Below are 20,033 nucleotides of genomic sequence, written 5' to 3'. Positions count from 1 at the left end.
ACAGTGGTTATGTCGCGTCTACAGTGGTTATGTCGCGTCTACAGTGGTTATGTCGCGTCTACAGTGGTTATGTCGCGTCTACAGTGGTTATGTCGCGTCTACAGTGGTTATGTCGCGTCTACAGTGGTTAGGTCGCGTCTACAGTGGTTAGGTCGCGCCTACAGTGGTTAGGTCGCGCCTACAGTGGTTAGGTCGCGCCTACAGTGGTTATGTCGCGCCTACAGTGGCTATGTCGAACATACAATTTGTAAGTCGCTCTGGATAAGAGCGTCTGCTAAATGACTTAAATGTAATGTAATGTAATGTACCGTGGTTATGTTACAACTCATTACCTATCATATTACCTGTCATTGAAAAGGTAAGATCAGGGAAAACGTTGTTACAGGAAAAGGTCAGAGGTTCAGTGTTGCTGTGTTGTTGCGTTGCTGCATCCTCAACAGTGCTTGGACTCTGTGTTCACATGAAGGCCTTGGATAGAACCAGTGATCTGGCTATTCTCAGTACAGTGGTTAAACTGTTATGCAGTGGTTAGTGTGTGTGTGTGTGTGTGTGTGTGTGCGTGCGAGTCCTCAGCACAGAGAGGAGTGGAGAGCTTGTCTCATTGGTTAGATTTCCATGTGAACCCATGTGTGCTCATGTTATGGCTGCAGGCTCAGTAATATTCCACATTTCAGACATAGGAGGAAGCAACATAGGAATCATCAACAGCATTATGTCTGCTCTGCTGTCCTGTAGCCATTGCCCAGCCTCTGTGATACACATTGTGTTACGTGGATTTAACTAGTGCCCAATCTTTTCCTGTTCAGGTCATGTGATCAGGAAACACTCCTGGGCCTAAGTGTTTGCATTGTGTTGAGTTGTGTGGTACATTTCAAATGTCTTCTGTTTACTTAATTTTGATTTCCTGCATGCTCTGGTTTAGTCTGAATAGTCCTGATATTTTGCATTGATCAGGAGTAGATGAATGTGCTCACACTGTACTGACAAATTGTACTTGTGAAAACAATCCCCCACTGCATTGTTTGAATGGTCAGTACTTATCAGTACTCTGTTGTTGCCTCCTCACTAATCCACCACTACAGATGCTCTGTTATGGAGACAGAATTTACCATAATTATTCCACATGAAACTGCTGTGCAATTCATCTGGTCCAACTTTTGTGTACCATATCAAACAAGCATTGAAATGTCTTCCTAACAATCTGTTTTTTTCCCTCTCTTTTTTTGTTGTCTTTCTCTCCGCCATCCCTCTCCCTCTGAATTCACCTCCTCTACATGGATAACAGGTAAGAAACGTTTACTTTTCTGAATGTTGTTTGCAAAGCACACACACAATGATCTTCACTGGATCAGGAACAACAACAGTAACTAAGGCAGTAGGTGTCAGTTACTGTGTCTCATAAACTCCCAAGTAGACAAGACTCTATCGACAGAGTCACTGGGACAATTTAAGGCCATCTGTCTCTGTCTCACTTTCGCTTCCTCTGTCTCTCTCTCTCTCTCTTTCCTGCTCTCTCTTTCTTACCCACTCCCTCTTTCCTTCTCTCTCTCTTTCTCTCTTTCCCAATGCATTTTCTCTCTCCATTGTTCCCCCTTCCAGACAGCAACTATTTTGTATCTTGCTTTGTAAATCTCCAAAGAAAGTATGCATCAATGCAAACTCTATCTTTTGAAAGTAGCTTTGTATTACAAAACAAAGAAAGTAACGTTCCAATTAACAGCCCCTGTGGTGGTTTTAAAAATAGTGTTATAATTTCAGTGTGTGCAATGCACTTCTAGACCTACTTTCATCTGGCATTAATATTTATACCACTGCCTCCTGATCTGGGGCCACCAACCGAAACATGTGGTTTGTCCCTACGTAACATGTGGTTTGTGCCTACGTAACATGTGGTTTGTGCCTACGTAACATGTGGTTTGTGCCTACGTAACATGTGGTTTGTCCCTATGTAACATGTGGTTTGTGCCTACGTAACATGTGGTTTGTGCCTACGTAACATGTGGTTTGTGCCTACGTAACATGTGGTTTGTGCCTACGTAACATGTGGTTTGTCCCTACGTAACATGTGGTTTGTGCCTACGTAACATGTGGTTTGTGCCTACGTAACATGTGGTTTGTGCCTACGTAACATGTGGTTTGTGCCTACGTAACATGTGGTTTGTGCCTACGTAACATGTGGTTTGTGCCTACGTAACATGTGGTTTGTGCCTACGTAACATGTGAATGCCTTGCTCTGTGCCAGCCAGATGTCCTACCTGTGTGACCTACTAAAAACACACACTAACCTGCTGTGCTGATCAACCGTACATACACAAATCACCACGGTAGAGAGATTAGAGGGCAGTATTAGTATTACTTCTGTCCTTAGTGGAGTGTTGAACTGGACTCTCTCTCTGCTGAATGGGTTTCTCTCCTATCTCAGATATAGGTCACTGGACATGGGTCATTAATCATATTTCAGATTCATACAGGAATGGTTTCTGGACCACACATATCAGTGTGTGTGTGTGTGTGTGTGTGTGTGTGTGTGTGTGTGTGTGTGTGTGTGTGTGTGTGTGTGTGTGTGTGTGTGTGTGTGTGTGTGTGTGTGTGTGTGTGTGTGTGTGTGTGTGTGTGTGTGTGTGTGTGTGTGATGTGTACACTACATTGGCACATTTTTGTGTGTTATGGATTTCAAACATGGCAATATTTTGTTATACACTGTAGTTGTACATGTACATATACATTTACATTTACATTTAAGTCATTTAGCAGACGCTCTTATCCAGAGCGACTTACAAATTGGTGCATTCACCTTATGACATCCAGTGGAACAGCCACTTTACAATAGTGCATCTACATATTTTAAGGGGGGGGGGTGAGAAGGATTACTTTATCCTATCCTAGGTATTCCTTAAAGAGGTGGGGTTTCAGGTGTCTCCGGAAGGTGGTGATTGATTCCGCTGTCCTGGCGTCGTGAGGGAGTTTGTTCCACCATTGGGGAGCCAGAGCAGCGAACAGTTTTGACTGGGCTGAGCGGGAACTGTACTTCCTCAGTGGTAGGGAGGCGAGCAGGCCAGAGGTGGATGAACGCAGTGCCCTTATTTGGGTGTAGGGCCTGATCAGAGCCTGGAGGTACTGAGGTGCCGTTCCCCTCACAGCTCCGTAGGCAAGCACCATGGTCTTGTAGCGGATGCGAGCTTCAACTGGAAGCCAGTGGAGAGAGTGGAGGAGCGGGGTGACGTGAGAGAACTTGGGAAGGTTGAACACCAGACGGGCTGCGGCGTTCTGGATGAGTTGTAGGGGTTTAATGGCACAGGCAGGGAGCCCAGCCAACAGCGAGTTGCAGTAATCCAGACGGGAGATGACAAGTGCCTGGATTAGGACCTGTGCCGCTTCCTGTGTGAGGCAGGGTCGTACTCTGCGGATGTTGTAGAGCATGAACCTACAGGAACGGGGCACCGCCTTGATGTTAGTTGAGAACGACAGGGTGTTGTCCAGGATCACGCCAAGGTTCTTAGCGCTCTGGGAGGAGGACACAATGGAGTTGTCAACCGTGATGGCGAGATCATGGAACGGGCAGTCCTTCCCCGGGAGGAAGAGCAGCTCCGTCTTGCCGAAGTTCAGCTTGAGGTGGTGATCCGTCATCCACACTGATATGTCTGCCAGACATGCAGAGATGCGATTCGCCACCTGGTCATCAGAAGGGGGAAAGGAGAAGATTAATTGTGTGTCGTCTGCATAGCAATGATAGGAGAGACCATGTGAGGTTATGACAGAGCCAAGTGACTTGGTGTATAGCGAGAATAGGAGAGGGCCTAGAACAGAGCCCTGGGGACACCAGTGGTGAGAGCGCATGGTGAGGAGACAGATTCTCGCCACGCCACCTGGTAGGAGCGACCTGTCAGGTAGGACGCAATCCAAGCGTGGGCCACGCCGGAGATGCCCAACTCGGAGAGGGTGGAGAGGAGGATCTGATGGTTCACAGTATCGAAGGCAGCCGATAGGTCTAGAAGGATGAGAGCAGAGGAGAGAGAGTTAGCTTTAGCGGTGCGGAGCGCCTCCGTGATACAGAGAAGAGCAGTCTCAGTTGAATGACTAGTCTTGAAACCTGACTGATTTGGATCAAGAAGGTCATTCTGAGAGAGATAGCGGGAGAGCTGACCAAGGACGGCACGTTCAAGAGTTTTGGAGAGAAAAGAAAGAAGGGATACTGGTCTGTAGTTGTTGACATCGGAGGGATCGAGTGTAGGTTTTTTCTCAGAAGGGGTGCAACTCTCGCTCTCTTGAAGACGGAAGGGACGTAGCCAGCGGTCAGGGATAAGTTGATGAGCGAGGTGAGGTAAGGGAGAAGGTCTCCGGAAATGGTCTGGAGAAGAGAGGAGGGGATAGGGTCAAGCGGGCAGGTTGTTGGGCGGCCGGCCGTCACAAGACGCGAGATTTCATCTGGAGAGAGAGGGGAGAAAGAGGTCAGAGCACAGGGTAGGGCACTGTGAGCAGAACCAGCGGTGTCGTTTGACTTAGCAAACGAGGATCGGATGTCGTCGACCTTCTTTTCAAAATGGTTGACGAAGTCATCTGCAGAGAGGGAGGAGGGGGGAGGGGGAGGAGGATTCAGGAGGGAGGAGAAGGTGGCAAAGAGCTTTCTAGGGTTAGAGGCAGATGCTTGGAATTTAGAGTGGTAGAAAGTGGCTTTAGCAGCAGAGACAGAGGAGGAAAATGTAGAGAGGAGGGAGTGAAAGGATGCCAGGTCCGCAGGGAGGCGAGTTTTCCTCCATTTCCGCTCGGCTGCCCGGAGCCCTGTTCTGTGAGCTCGCAATGAGTCATCAAGCCACGGAGCGGGAGGGGAGGACCGAGCCGGCCTGGAAGATAGGGGACATAGAGAGTCAAAGGATGCAGAAAGGGAGGAGAGGAGGGTTGAGGAGGCAGAATCAGGAGATAGGTTGGAGAAGGTTTGAGCAGAGGGAAGAGATGATAGGATGGAAGAGGAGAGAGTAGCGGGGGGAGAGAGAGCGAAGGTTGGGACGGCGCGATACCATCCGAGTAGGGGCAGTGTGGGAAGTGTTGGATGAGAGCGAGAGGGAAAAGGATACAAGGTAGTGGTCGGAGACTTGGAGGGGAGTTGCAATGAGGTTAGTGGAAAAACAGCATCTAGTAAAGATGAGGTCGAGCGTATTGCCTGCCTTGTGAGTAGGGGGAAGGTGAGAGGGTGAGGTCAAAAGAGGAGAGGAGTGGAAAGAAGGAGGCAGAGAGGAATGAGTCAAAGGTAGACGTGGGGAGGTTAAAGTCGCCCAGAACTGTGAGAGGTGAGCCATCCTCAGGAAAGGAGCTTATCAAGGCATCAAGCTCATTGATGAACTCTCCGAGGGGACCTGGAGGGCGATAAATGATAAGGATGTTAAGCTTGAAAGGGCTGGTAACTGTGACAGCATGAAATTCAAAGGAGGCGATAGACAGATGGGTAAGGGGAGAAAGAGAGAATGACCACTTGGGAGAGATAAGGATCCCGATGCCACCACCCCGCTGACCAGAAGCTCTCGGGGTGTGCGAGAACACGTGGGCGGACGAAGAGAGAGCAGTAGGAGTAGCAGTGTTATCTGTGGTGATCCATGTTTCTGTCAGTGCCAAGAAGTCGAGGGACTGGAGGGAGGCATAGGCTGAGATGAACTCTGCCTTGTTGGCTGCAGATCGGCAGTTCCAGAGGCTACCGGAGACCTGGAACTCCACGTGGGTCGTGCGCGCTGGGATCACCAGATTAGGGTGGCAGCGGCCACGCGGTGTGGAGCGTTTGTATGGTCTGTGCAGAGAGGAGAGAACAGGGATAGACAGACACATAGTTGACAGGCTACAGAAGAGGCTACGCTAATGCAAGGAGATTGGAATGACAAGTGGACTACACGTCTCAAATGTTCAGAAAGTTAAGCTTACGTAGCAAGAATCTTATTGACTAAAATGATTAAAATGATACAGTACTGCTGAAGTAGGCTAGCTGGCAGTGGCTGCGTTGTTGACTTTGTAGGCTAGCTGGCAGTGGCTGCGTTGTTGACACTACACTAATCAAGTTGTTCCGTTGAGTGTAATAGTTTCTACAGTGCTGCTATTCGGGGGCTAGCTGGCTAGCTAGCAGTGTTGATTACGTTACGTTGCGTTAAAAGAACGACAACAATTATCTTTGATACACAGACGGCTATGTAGCTAGCTATGTAGCTAGCTACGATCAAACAAATCAAACCGTTGTGCTGTAATGAAATGAAATGAAAAATGTGATACTACCTGTGGAGCGAAGCGGAATGCGACCGGGTTGTTGAGTGCGGAAGTTCTATTCAGTAGACGTTGGCTAGCTGTTGGCTAGCTAGCAGTGTCTCCTACGTTAAGGACGACAAATAGCTGGCTAGCTAACCTCAGTAAATTAAGATAATCACTCTAAGACTACACGCTCTAAACTACACAATTATCTTGGATACGAAGACAGCAAAGACAACTATGTAGCTAGCTAACACTACACTAATCAAAAAAAAAGCTTGGGTGCTTGACTGCAGTTATAAGGTCAGAATGCTCAAATCAACCCTACTCCTGAGTACACCCAAACCAAGCTCTCCTGTCTGTCTGCAGTCATCTGGCGTGTGAGCAGCACAAACAACTCCTGCCTACAACTCAACCAAACAACGGTTTCTCTTATTGTCTTTAACACTAGCACTTCCTCCAACCGCGAGTGAGTACATCACCATTTTTTATTGCGTGTATCTTACCGACGGCCTGTACAGGTCCGGAAATAGACATCTGTTGTTTTGTTATTTTTGTTTTACTCTGCTTGCAAACACGCTGGATGATTTAGAATCCATTGAAGAACGATTCATTGACGAGAGATACTTACAAGCTCAAAGAAACATGTCGCTGGTTTCAGAGGATTCAAGCATTGTTAAGGACAACCAACCAAAACAAACCAAAACCAGGTTGGCCAATAGGTATCATCGATGGAACCAAACCATCCCCTAGTAAGAGGGCGCGTGTGGCGAGTGGGGAGATGTTTACTGATATGGATGTTGACTTGTTAAAATCCATCAATGAAAGGCTTGCCAAACTTGATGTATTGGATATATTACGAGAGGACGTCAATGCGTTATGTGCCCGGTCTACAATTCAGCCAACGTCAGATTGATGATCTAAGGTAAGAGAACGCGGAGCTGAAAGGCACTGTAGACTCTATTCATGGAAAGGTGGAGGTGGTGCAAAGGGAGAACAAGAAACCTTGCTTGATGTACAGTGTCGATCAATGCGGGAACCATCTAATATTCTCAGGGGTACTGGAGAATGACAACAGCAGAGGCTGTGAGGACACAGTCTGAGACTTTATGTCAACTCAACTGAAACTGCCCACCGATGTTGTGCGTAATGCCACTTTCTCCAGAGTCCATAGAATAGGTAAGGCCTCTGGAAATAGGCCCCGGGATATTATTGCATGTTTTGATAAATTTAAGCAAAAGGAAATGACGAAGAGCAGGAACAGAGAACTCAGAAACACTGATTTTGGAATGAATGATCACTTCCCCACCGAGATCAATGACAGGAGAAAAACACTGTATCCCATCATGAAGGAAAAGCGTTGCCTGAATCAACGAGTCTCCATGGTTTTGGATAAACTTTATATCGACGGGCAACTGTATCAGAACTCTAGAGTAACTCTGGCTATTTTAATCTAACTGTATCAGAACTCTAGAGTAACTCTGGCTATTTTAATCTAACTGTATCAGAACTCTAGAGTAACTCTGGCTATTTTAATCCAACTGTATCAGAACTCTAGAGTAACTCTGGCTATTTTAATCCAACTGTATCAGAACTCTAGAGTAACTCTGGCTATTTTAATCCAACTGTATCAGGACTCTAGAGTAACTCTCTGGCTATTTTAATCCAACTGTATCAGGACTCTAGAGTAACTCCCTGGCTATTTTAATTTAATGTTCAAATTTGAGTTTGTGTTGTAGTGTATCATGACAACTTCACCTATAATGAATACATGCTCTATTGATCTCCACTATAATGAATACATGCTCCATTGATCTCCACTATAATGAATGCATACTCTATTGATCTCCACTATAATGAATACATGCTCCATTGATCTCCACTATAATGAATACATGCTCTATTGATCTCCACTATAATGAATACATGCTCCATTGATCTCCACTATAATGAATGCATACTCTATTGATCTCCACTATAATGAATACATGCTCCATTGATCTCCACTATAATGAATACATGCTCTATTGATCTCCACTATAATGAATACATGCTCCATTGATCTCCACTATAATGAATGCATACTCTATTGATCTCCACTATAATGAATACATGCTCCATTGATCTCCACTATAATGAATACATTATCTATTGATCTCCACTATAATGAATATATGCTCTATTGATCTCCACTATAATGAATACATACTCTATTGATCTCCACTATAATGAATACATTATCTATTGATCTCCACTATAATGAATACATGCTCTATTCATCTCCACTATAATGAATACATGCTCCATTGATCTCCACTATAATGAATACATGCTCCATTGATCTCCACTATAATGAATACATGCTCTGTTGATCTCCACTATAATGAATACATGCTCTGTTGATCTCCACTATAATGAATACATGCTCTATTGATCTCCACTATAATGAATACATGCTCTATTGATCTCCACTATAATGAATACATGCTCCATTGATCTCCACTATAATGAATACATGCTCTGTTGATCTCCACTATAATGAATACATGCTCTATGGATCTCCACTATAATGAATACATGCTCCATTGATCTCCACTATAATGAATACATGCTCTATGGATCTCCACTTGACAAAGAAAGGGTTGCATATAGCTCAGGTTAATGTATGTATCCTTGCTAACAAAATACATGAGGTTTTTAACTTGGTCAACATAAATAATATTCATATTTTAGCTTTGACCGAAACGCATTTAGATGCATCTGTACATTAATTTTATTTTATTTTATTTTTTATTTCACCTTTATTTAACCAGGTAGGCTAGTTGAGAACAAGTTCTCATTTACAACTGCGACCTGGCCAAGATAAAGCATAGCAGTGTGAACAGACAACACAGAGTTACACATGGAGTAAACAATTAACAAGTCAATAACACAGTAGGAAAAAAAGAAAAAAAAAGATGGGCAAATGAACATTCATGGATATAATGTACTTAGAAGGGAAAGGAATAGGAAAGGTGGGGGTGTAGCACTGTATATTCAGAATCATATACCTTTTAAGAGGAGAGATGACCATAATGTAGGTCAAATAGAGGCACTATGGGCTCAAGTACATCTGCCTCACCAGGCGTCCATATTGGTAGGATGTGTGTATAGACCTCCTAGCTCTAAGGTGTCCTATCTGGATGACTTATGTACTGGGTTTGACCAGGCCACAGATAGCAACAGAGATGTATTTATCTTGGGTGATTTTAATATAAATTGGAAGGATCATAATAATTAAAATATATCTAAATTGATGAGAGATGCTAAGAACTGTGGATTGAAACAAATGGTTAATGATACTACTAGATCATCAATTAAGTTGGGTCATCGTTCAGACACGTGCATCGATCTGATTTTCTGTAATATACCATTGCAATGCTTAAAAGCCAGATCAATGCCAGTGGGCTGGACAGACCATAATATTGTGGCCATTACCATGAACACCAAGTTTCCAAAGAAACAGCCAAGGATTGTGGTCAAGAGAAATTTCAAAACATTTAATCATAAGCTATTTCAAAATGATTTGGCTGCTTTACCCTGGGAGCTGATTTACCTAGAGGATGATTTAAATCACGCTACAGAATGTTTCATTGATTTGCTCACTGAGGTAATGGACCATCATGCCCCAGTAAGAAAGGGTACAGTTGGGGCTCGTCCATCTCCATGGATTGATGATGAACTGAATGAGGCGCTTTCTCAAAGAAATATGGCAAAAGTCTTAGCAGCCAAATCTAAACTAGAAATTGATTAACAGAATTATAGAACACTACATCATTAAATTAAATCATAAGAAAAATAAACTTATTTTACAAAAATGATTTTATTGATTGTAAAAATGATTGTAAAAAGGTATGGAACACAGGTAAGGGCTTACTTAGTACATCTATCTCATCATGCCCATCTAGTGTGGAGGTTGACGGGAGAATAATAACAAAACCAGCTGATATTGCCAATCATTTTGCTGAATTCTTTACAAAGAAAATTCATTTACTGAGCAATAATGAAAACACTCATTCTTCCGAACAAGCTATGGATTGATGATCATATCATGAGCAAAGAAAACTGTTATTTAGTCTACAAATGCTGTCAGTGGAGGAGGTGTTAAACCTATTGAAGTCATTACCTGATGGTAAATCTACAGGGTATGGTCTTATGGACAATATTTTACTTCCCTATGCTGCTCCCCAGATTGTAGCTCCACTGAGATACATATTTAATTAGTCACTAGAAAAGGGGACATTTGCAAATGTATGGAAGCATGCTAAACTGTGTCCTATTCCGAAAGACAGCAAAAAAACCATTGCTCCTGCCAATAGTCAACCAATTAGTCTACTCCCTTCACTCAGTAAAATATTGGAGGGTATTGTGAGTAGACAAATATGGGAGTACATGGAAATGAATGATCTGATTACAGCCAATCAGCATGCTTATCGCAAAAACCATTCCACTACCACTGCATTGGTTGACATGACTGACCAGTGGCTCAATGCTATGGATAATGGCAGGTTTGTGGGTGGACTATTTTTTTAGATTGTAGTGCCTTATTTGATTCGGTGGATCATAAAATAATTTTGACAAAATTACCGCATTATGGTTTCAAGGAGGTAGCATTGAATTGGGTACAGTCATATCTAACGGACAGGAAACAGTCCACCTATATCAATGGTTCAACACCAAGAAAATCTAAGTTTTGTTGGTCTGTTCGGCCAGGAAAAGGCCAAAACAGCATGGGATACAATTAAATATGGGGGGAATAGAAATTGAGGAAGTGTCAGAAAGCAAACTACTAGGAGTGCAGCTAGACAACTACTTATCATGGTCATCTCAAATAACTAATCTATGTAAAAAAAAATATATATATATATTTACCAGGAAAGATTCTTAAGCAATTAACTAACCTAAGCATTAATTGGGAGTCAGGTGATCTACTGTTCTGTGGTCTGGGAAAATGCATCAGCAAGTGAAGTTAGGAGGCTGCAGATTTCACAGAACAAAGCAGCAAGGATTGTTTTAAGGTGGAGATATGGTTCTTCTGTTGCAGTCATGGGTTGTTTTAAGGTGGAGATATGGTTCTTCTGTTGCAGTCATGGGTTGTTTTAAGGTGGAGATATGGTTCTTCTGTTGCAGTCATGGGTTGTTTTAAGGTGGAGATATGGTTCTTCTGTTGCAGTCATGGGTTGTTTTAAGGTGGAGATATGGTTCTTCTGTTGCAGTCATGGGTTGTTTTAAGGTGGAGATATGGTTCTTCTGTTGCAGTCATGGGTTGTTTTAAGGTGGAGATATGGTTCTTCTGTTGCAGTCATGGGTTGTTTTAAGGTGGAGATATGGTTCTTCTGTTGCAGTCATGGGTTGTTTTAAGGTGGAGATATGGTTCTTCTGTTGCAGTCATGGGTTGTTTTAAGGTGGAGATATGGTTCTTCTGTTGCAGTCATGGGTTGTTTTAAGGTGGAGATATGGTTCTTCTGTTGCAGTCATGGGTTGTTTTAAGGTGGAGATATGGTTCTTCTGTTGCAGTCATGCTCAGTGCTCTTGGTTGGTCATCAATCAACAAGGTAATTGGAAAAAAACATGCTTATTTCATAATATACACCATTTAAATCGGCCAAACTTTATTCACAACAGTATTCCGTTGGTAAGAGACAGACATTCAGTAAATACTAGGAATAGATTGTCCACCATCAGTGTGTTATCGGGACAGAAAAGAGAGAGGCAAAATCAAATTTAGATTTAAGGCAATAAAGAAATTGAATCATTTATCTGAGCAAACCAGAAACCTTTCAATATATAAATTCAAACAATACTTTAAAACCATTTAAATATAATAGATAGGAATGTTGTGCTGGACTATGGTAGATGAAGAATCAATCTATATTTTTAGACTGTTATTTATCTGGTCAATATTTTAGTATATTAGGTCTGTTTGTAATAGTGTGTCATATGTGAAATTGTGCTCGTATTATAAATTGTATTTTAATGTTTAAGGACTCTTGGAAGATGAGTACAAATGAGGACTTAAAGAGATCCTAATAAAATAATATAACAGGTTTCTGTTGAGGGAGGGAGGGAGGGAGGGAGGGAGGGAGGGAGGGAGGGAGGGAGGGAGGGAGGGAGGGAGGGAGGGAGGGAGGGAGGGAGGGAGGGAGGGAGGGAGGGAGGGAGGGAGGGAGGGAGATAGAGTGGGTTGTGTGTGCTCACTGTAAGTTTGTAATGCAGTGTTCAGAAACTGTCTGCACAATGACTTTGCTATGTTAGAAGGGAACCTGTGTTTTGCTGGGTTTTATCTGTTCCTAAATACACTGTGAGTGTAATAGACATCAGTAGTCTATACTATGGTTGCTTATTGCCCTCCAGTGGTGGTTGTTTAGTATCAAACCAGCATTTACCATGTCATGGGCACACTCACATGGAATCTCTGACCCGCTTGACAACACCATTCATAAGCATGCTGTTTTACTAACAAATCCATTTTTATTAAAAAACAGGAAACAGAAAATGATCTGACAGATCCCATTAGAGTCCCATTAGACAGTGCTGTGTGCACCTTTCTATCCTTTCACACAACCCTGATGTTTAAAGCCCTAATATGTGGCTCCCTACACCAGACACTTATGTTTCATGATGTATGAAACAGCATTGGCCAAAGATTTAAATAGAAGGTTCATAGGCCTGTGACGTTTAAAAAATATGAATAATTTTGCCTTTAATTTAACAGGTAGTCAAACTGAGACCATGGTCTCTTTCACAGATGAGCACTGAAATGACATCAATACACTTCCATTTTTGTCAGAGTTAATAGTCGGGGTCCAGAATATAATAATTTCTATACTTCAAATTGACCAGAACTAAGCCCAAAAAGAGATTGTGTTTGAAAATAACAATAATTTCATACCTTGATTACATTGAGACACGACCACAAAGCTTGTGTCTATTTGTTTAATTTATGGGTTTACTTGGGAACACATTTCCTAAGTTCAACTTTTTTTTTCGCTGTGATGTTACAGTCTTCTTTGACCCAAAAATAAAATCATTAAACTACTTTAACATTACAAAAAACTTCGGGTGGCCAAAACGGTCACTCACTGAATCTCCGGAGTTAGCCATCCCTGAGACCGAGTCTGGTATCTCGTACGTCTCGTCTGTCGTTTTGCACACTCACTCTGAGTGGTGCTGTTGTCCAAGAGACCTATCTCAGCTCAGACGCATATAACTGCTGTTATAAAGTAACATACGTCAGTGACAAGACCAAGCGAGGACCATTGCGCACAACGCCATCGAAGGCGTTTTAATGGAGTAAAAGCAACAATATCTTATTGAGACAAATATATCTCAAACGTTGGCATTTTTGTTGCATAGGACTTTTGGATTGCATCATATTTGCCCGTTTTGGGGTAAAGTTATGGATATTTTTGGGAGAACGGGCGCAGGAGAGGCTTTGAAGAGCGCAGGCTGGGGTTTGAGATGGCAAGTGCGAGTCTCCATTTTGCTTGTCTGCGTACTGAGTGCGGTGAATGGACAGATTCGATATTCTATACCAGAGGAGATGAGAAAGGGCTTGTTTGTAGGAGATGTGGCGAAAGACCTTGGTTTGGACATAAAGAGACTTATTTCAGGTCGGGCGCAGTTAGTTATAGACGGTAATAACCAATATGTAGAGCTGAATCCGAACAAAGGACATTTGGTTGTGAAAGAAAGGATTGACAGGGAGAAACTGTGCGGTCAGAAATCTCCGTGTAGTTTCAGTCTAGAGATTGTCTTAGAAAATCCGCTTGAATTATTTTCGATTACTATCGAAATTCAAGACATAAACGACCATGCCCCAGCGTTTTCGAAGAAAGAACTTAATTTAGAAATCAGTGAATCTGCACCTATAGGGACCGTGTTCTTGCTAGACAGTGCCGCGGACCCTGACGTAGGTATCAACTCCCTTCACAGCTATTCTCTAAAACCAACTGATCATTTTGTTATCAAACAGCATAGTCGAGCCGACGGCAGTAAATACGCAGAGATGGTGTTGCAGTCTGGACTTGACCGTGAAAAACAGAGCGAACACTCCCTGATACTAACTGCAGTCGATGGTGGGGACCCACAGAGAACTGGAACCGTTAAGATACATATTACTGTTCTAGACGCAAACGACAATGCACCTATATTTACTGAGTCTTTGTACAAAGCCACTGTTATAGAACACTCGCTGGGAGGCACAGCTGTAGCAAAAGTAAGTGCCGTCGATGCAGATCAAGGGTATAACGGAAATGTGACGTATTCCTTCACACATATGGATGAGGGTACCCCGCCCTTGTTCAATATAGATCCCTATACCGGGGAGATTAAAGTAACTGGTGACATAGATTACGAAACTGTTCAGAATTACGAGATACACATTCAAGCTAAAGACCCATGGGGTCTTACAAGTGTGAGTAAATTAATTATTGATATCCTAGACGTGAATGATAACACTCCGATCATAACCATGACATCGTTTTCGGGTAAAATCGCAGAAGATGCTATCCCTGGTACAGTTGTGGCATTGATAAGTGTCCAGGATGTAGACTCTGGTAAAAACGGACAGGTGCGTTTAAACATCAACGAAAATCTCCCCTTTAAGATAAAAACGTCTCTTAGAAACTACTACACATTGGTAACTGAGAAGGGCTTAGACCGGGAGAAAGTTTCTAGCTACAACATTACCCTCATTGCCACCGATGAAGGTTTACCTCCGTTATCAAGCATGAACACTGTCGTTTTAGACATCACTGATGTTAATGACAACGCACCAGCTTTTAGTAAAAATGTGTATAGCACGTACATTATGGAAAACAATTCTCCCCGCGTTTCAGTGGTTGCTATTCAAGCGACGGATCCAGATAGGGGTCAAAACGCACTTATATCTTACTATCTAATTGACAGTGAGCTAAACGGAAACCCAGTCTCCACCTATTTCTCAATGAACTCTGAGAACGGTGTAATTCATTCAGTGCGCTCACTGGATTATGAACAGGTTAAGGAGTTCAAAATACACGTCAAAGCTCAAGACGGAGGCTCGCCGCCGCTTAGCAGTAATACAACTGTTCTGATATATGTTAAAGATCAGAACGACAACGCGCCTCAGGTTCTGTATCCAGTCCAGACTAGCAGCTCTCTGGTGGCTGAAATGGTGCCTCGTTCAGCAGATGTGGGATATCTTGTCACTAAAGTGGTGGCTGTTGATGTGGACTCTGGACAGAATGCCTGGCTCTCGTATAAACTGCAGAAAGCGACAGACAGGGCGCTGTTTGAAGTGGGTTTACAGAATGGAGAAATAAGAACTGTACGCCATGTCACTGATAAAGATGCTGTGAAACAAAGGATCACTGTTACAGTGGAGGACAACGGGCAGCCCTCTCGTTCAGCTACAGTCAATGTTAACGTGGCGGTGGCGGACAGCTTCCCTGAAGTGCTCTCGGAGTTCACTGACTTTACGCACGACAAGGAGTACAATGACAACCTGACTTTTTACTTAGTCTTGGCTTTGGCTGTAGTCTCATTTCTGTTCATCACATGTTTAGTGGTTATTATATCAGTGAAAATATACAGATGGAGACAGTCTCGCGTTCTCTATCATTCCAGTCTCCCGGTTATTCCGTATTATCCACCGCGTTACGCAGACACTTTGGGGACAGGAACTCTGCAGCACGTGTACAATTACGAGGTGTGCAGGACTACTGACTCCAGAAAGAGTGACTGTAAGTTCGTCAGACCCTGTAGTCAGAACGTACTGATAATGGACCCCAGTTATACAGGGACGATGCAGCGGATGCAGAGTGAACAGAACATCCTGGATGAACCAGACTCTCCACTAGAGGTGAGTTTATTGAAGCAAATTAATTGTTGCCATTTTTATTTTTTACTAAATGACAAATGTTTTTTTCCGGAGCTTCGGTGCTCGTTTTTCTCAGCATCTCTCTATTTTTTAATTTTATTTTGGTGTATGAAATATTGTACATTTTTAGCAACAAAAACAATAGTTGTACGTCAGCTAATAGACATAACGTGACGTTGTCAGGCTATTTCAGAAATACAAAATGTGTGGACAGCACATATTTCGTCTTTATAGCGAGCATAGGAGCTCCGCTCACTCATACCTTGCATGCATTTCCTATTTTCAATCACTGGCTGCTGGACAAGTGTTATTTTTCTGTGAAGTAAGACCTGTGTAGAAATCCTTAGGCTGAACAGCATACAGCTTTTTCAAGCTTTTAGGTAGTTGGTAAAACACAATGACTAGACGGAGAATGGAAAGAGCTCAAATGTATGTTGGAAATGGCATGTGGAAATATACGCACTGTATTTCCATAACACTCAAGCGATCTGTCTCTGTCCCCGGTCCTGGTGCTGAACCCTCAGACGTTGCTCTTCGCTGTTAGTTATAGTTATGCATTTCCTTATTTCGGTCTTCCTATGTAGTTGTCTATAGACATTATTTTTCTTCCCTAAGCACAATAAATAGTTAAGTTTTCAATGCGTGTTTTTTTTCTATGACATCGTACCTTGCATGGGCTGTGGCGTTATTGAATGCAGGTTGACGTTTTGGTGTATGTGAAACATGTGGATTGTGTCGTTTCTGCAGAGCGTTTTCGGTGTTTGGACTCTGAGTGCCGCTGTTGATCGGTGACGGCCTCTACACGTAAACTCTGTCTCTGGGTGGCGCAGTAGCCCATCCTATATTCGCTCTTACTGATCGACGCACACAGAGCTCTTCGTATAAACGTCCTCACGGATTATTTTCATTTATTTCTCTGGGAAATACTGTTGCTTTTTTCTATTTTTGCGTGGATGTACTGATGATCGATATTATATAATCAAAAGAAGGAAATATTGGGGTGATCTGATTTTATTCAGTGGAATGGGTAACTGGAGGTCGACTGACCGCAGAGGCGGGTGGCAAGTACTGTTTTACATTCTTTGTCTGAGCGCCCTAGATTCTGTAACTGGGCAGGCACGATATTCCATACCAGAGGAGCAGTCAGAGGGGTCGATCGTTGGAAACATTGGTAGAGATTTGGGTTTGGAGGTGAAGAGACTCGTGTCCGGTAAAGCTCGCATTATACCAAAAGGAGCACGACAGTATGTAGATCTGAACCGAGACAAAGGGCTCCTCGTTGTTAAAGAGAGAATCGACCGAGAGGAGCTCTGTGGACAGACTACGCCTTGTAGCTTCAGCTTTGAGCTTATCACAGAAAACCCCATTCAGTTATATCGAGTTACAGTAGAGGTTCGTGACATTAACGATAACACCCCGTCCTTTCCCAAGGATGAAATACATTTCAAAATCAGTGAATCTGCCGTGTCTGGGGCACGATTTTCTCTGGAGAGCGCCGTTGACCCTGACGTTGGTGTTAACAGTATACAGAATTATTCTCTAAGACCGACAGATAATTTCAAATTAGAGGTACACAGCCAAGCCGATGGTGGTAAATATATTGAGATGGTTTTGCAAACCCCCCTAGACAGAGAGGAACTGGAGACTCTGTCTCTGATGCTTATTGCTACTGACGGAGGCGAGCCTCAGAGGACTGGAACTGTCCGCATCCATATTACCGTGCTGGATGCCAATGATAATGCGCCAGTATGTGGTCAACCCGTTTATAAAACAGACGTTAAGGAGAGCTCCCCAAAAGGGACTTTGATAACCACCGTTAGCGCAGACGATGCAGACCAAGGGGTGAATGGAGAGGTCACTTTCTCCATCGCTCATGTTGCTAAAGAGGCGAAGGAGCTGTTTGAGCTCGACGTGGATACTGGAGAGATTAAGGTGGTAGGAAGACTGGATTTTGAAAAATCAAGAAATTATCAGTTAAATGTTCAGGCGAGCGACCACGGAGGGTTTACTGATACGTGTAAAGTTGTCATTCAAATTATTGATGAGAACGATAATGTCCCCACAATACAACTCATGTCACATACTAACTCGATTCCCGAGGACTCTCCCCCTGGTACCACTGTAGCTGTTATTAATGTTGAGGACGCAGACTCAGACGGCAACGGTGTCGTTCTTTGCTATATTAACGCAGATATTCCGTTCAAAATAGAGTCATCGTTAACCGATTATTATACAATAGTCACTGATAGCACATTGGATAGAGAAACCGTGTCTGAGTACAACGTCACCATTACAGTTTCAGATGAAGGGACTCCGCCTCTCTCCAGCAATAAGAACATAACTGTTAAAGTATCAGATGTGAATGATAACCCACCCAAGTTTGATCAACTTGTATATAGTAAGTCTATTCAGGAAAACAATTCGCCAGGGTTTTCTATATTCTCAGTGAGAGCGAGTGATGCTGACTGGGGTCAAAATGCCCGCGTCTCCTACTTTCTCTATGATAAACAAGTTAACGGGGTGACTGCTTCCTCTTTCGTCTCAGTAAATTCAGAAAATGGCGCCATCCATGCTGTTAGGTCATTCGATTATGAACAAATCAAGTCGTTTCAATTCAACGTCACTGCCCGTGATGGAGGGTCTCCACCTCTCAGTTCAGTGGTCGCTGTTAGAATATTAGTCCAGGACCAGAATGACAACGCGCCTCAGGTTCTGTATCCAGTCCAGACTAGCAGCTCTCTGGTGGCTGAAATGGTGCCTCGTTCAGCAGATGTGGGATATCTTGTCACTAAAGTGGTGGCTGTTGATGTAGACTCTGGACAGAATGCCTGGCTCTCGTATAAACTGCAGAAAGCGACAGACAGGGCGCTGTTTGAAGTGGGTTTACAGAATGGAGAAATAAGAACTATACGCCAAGTCAACGATAAAGATGCTGTGAAACAAAGGCTCACTGTTGTAGTGGAGGACAACGGGCAGCCCTCTCGTTCAGCTACAGTCAATGTTAACGTGGCGGTGGCGGACAGCTTCCCTGAAGTGCTCTCGGAGTTCACTGACTTTACGCACGACAAGGAGTACAATGACAACCTGACTTTTTACTTAGTCTTGGCTTTGGCTGTAGTCTCATTTCTGTTCATCACATGTTTAGTGGTTATTATATCAGTGAAAATATACAGATGGAGACAGTCTCGCGTCCTCTATCATTCCAATCTCCCGGTTATTCCGTATTATCCACCGCGTTACGCAGACACCTTGGGGACAGGAACTCTACAGCACGTGTACAATTACGAGGTGTGCAGGACGACTGACTCCAGAAAGAGTGACTGTACGTTCGTCAGACCCTGTAGTCAGAACGTACTGATAATGGACCCCAGTTCTACAGGGACGATGCAGCGGATGCAGAGTGAACAGAACATCCTGGATGAACCAGACTCTCCACTAGAGGTGAGTTTGTTGTAGCAAAGCCATTGTCTTGCAGTTTTAAAAAAAAATCGTTATTTCAGCTGTTTTGTTCTGGAGACTCGAGGCTCATTTTTCTCATCATCTCTCTTCTTTTTGCTAAATCAAAGGTTATGTATATATTTTTTTCTAACGAAGTCAAATGTTTTTTTTTTGGTCTGCTTTGCTTTTGTGTAGTATGCCTGCTGATTTTCCATACCATAATTTCAGTGTGTAAAAGCTAAGTGTTAGAACCAACGGTTTTCCGTTGTCCGGATTTTTTAGCACGACCTCAATGTGTACAGCGTCTGTTTTGTCTTGGTAGCGAGCATAGGACTGTTCCGCTCACTACAGTGTATGCATTTCCTCCGTTTAACTGTTGACTTCTAAACGAGTGTAATTGTATGTGATGTAGGCCTACTTCATGCGTTAAAATGATTAGGCTAAACAGTATACAGTTCTCAAACTTTTAGGT

General features: G+C 43.2%; 3 protein-coding genes across 8 annotated transcripts in view; all 3 read left to right on the top strand.

The window, feature by feature from the left end:
* Nucleotides 1-20,033, top strand: part of LOC124011172 (protocadherin gamma-C5-like) — a 217,742-nt gene that overhangs the window by 77,488 nt on the left and 120,221 nt on the right. The gene's annotated exons all lie outside the window — the stretch shown is intronic.
* Nucleotides 13,540-16,915, top strand: LOC124011544 (protocadherin beta-16-like). The gene is made up of 2 exons (XM_046325004.1): nt 13,540-16,105; nt 16,871-16,915. Exons 1-2 carry the CDS (start codon nt 13,661-13,663, stop codon nt 16,913-16,915), a joined length of 2,490 nt encoding a protein of 829 aa, XP_046180960.1. The 5' UTR covers nt 13,540-13,660.
* On the top strand, nt 16,998-19,579 carry LOC124011543 (protocadherin gamma-A12-like). Its single transcript, XM_046325003.1, has one exon. The coding sequence runs from the start codon at nt 17,147-17,149 to the stop codon at nt 19,577-19,579; it is 2,433 nt and encodes an 810-aa protein (XP_046180959.1). The 5' UTR covers nt 16,998-17,146.

Source organism: Oncorhynchus gorbuscha, linkage group LG23 (genome assembly GCF_021184085.1).
Source record: "Oncorhynchus gorbuscha isolate QuinsamMale2020 ecotype Even-year linkage group LG23, OgorEven_v1.0, whole genome shotgun sequence".
In the NCBI taxonomy this organism is placed as follows: Eukaryota; Metazoa; Chordata; class Actinopteri; order Salmoniformes; family Salmonidae; genus Oncorhynchus; species Oncorhynchus gorbuscha.
Note: the sequence above shows the minus strand (reverse complement) of the source record. Positions and strands in the feature narration are given on the sequence as shown.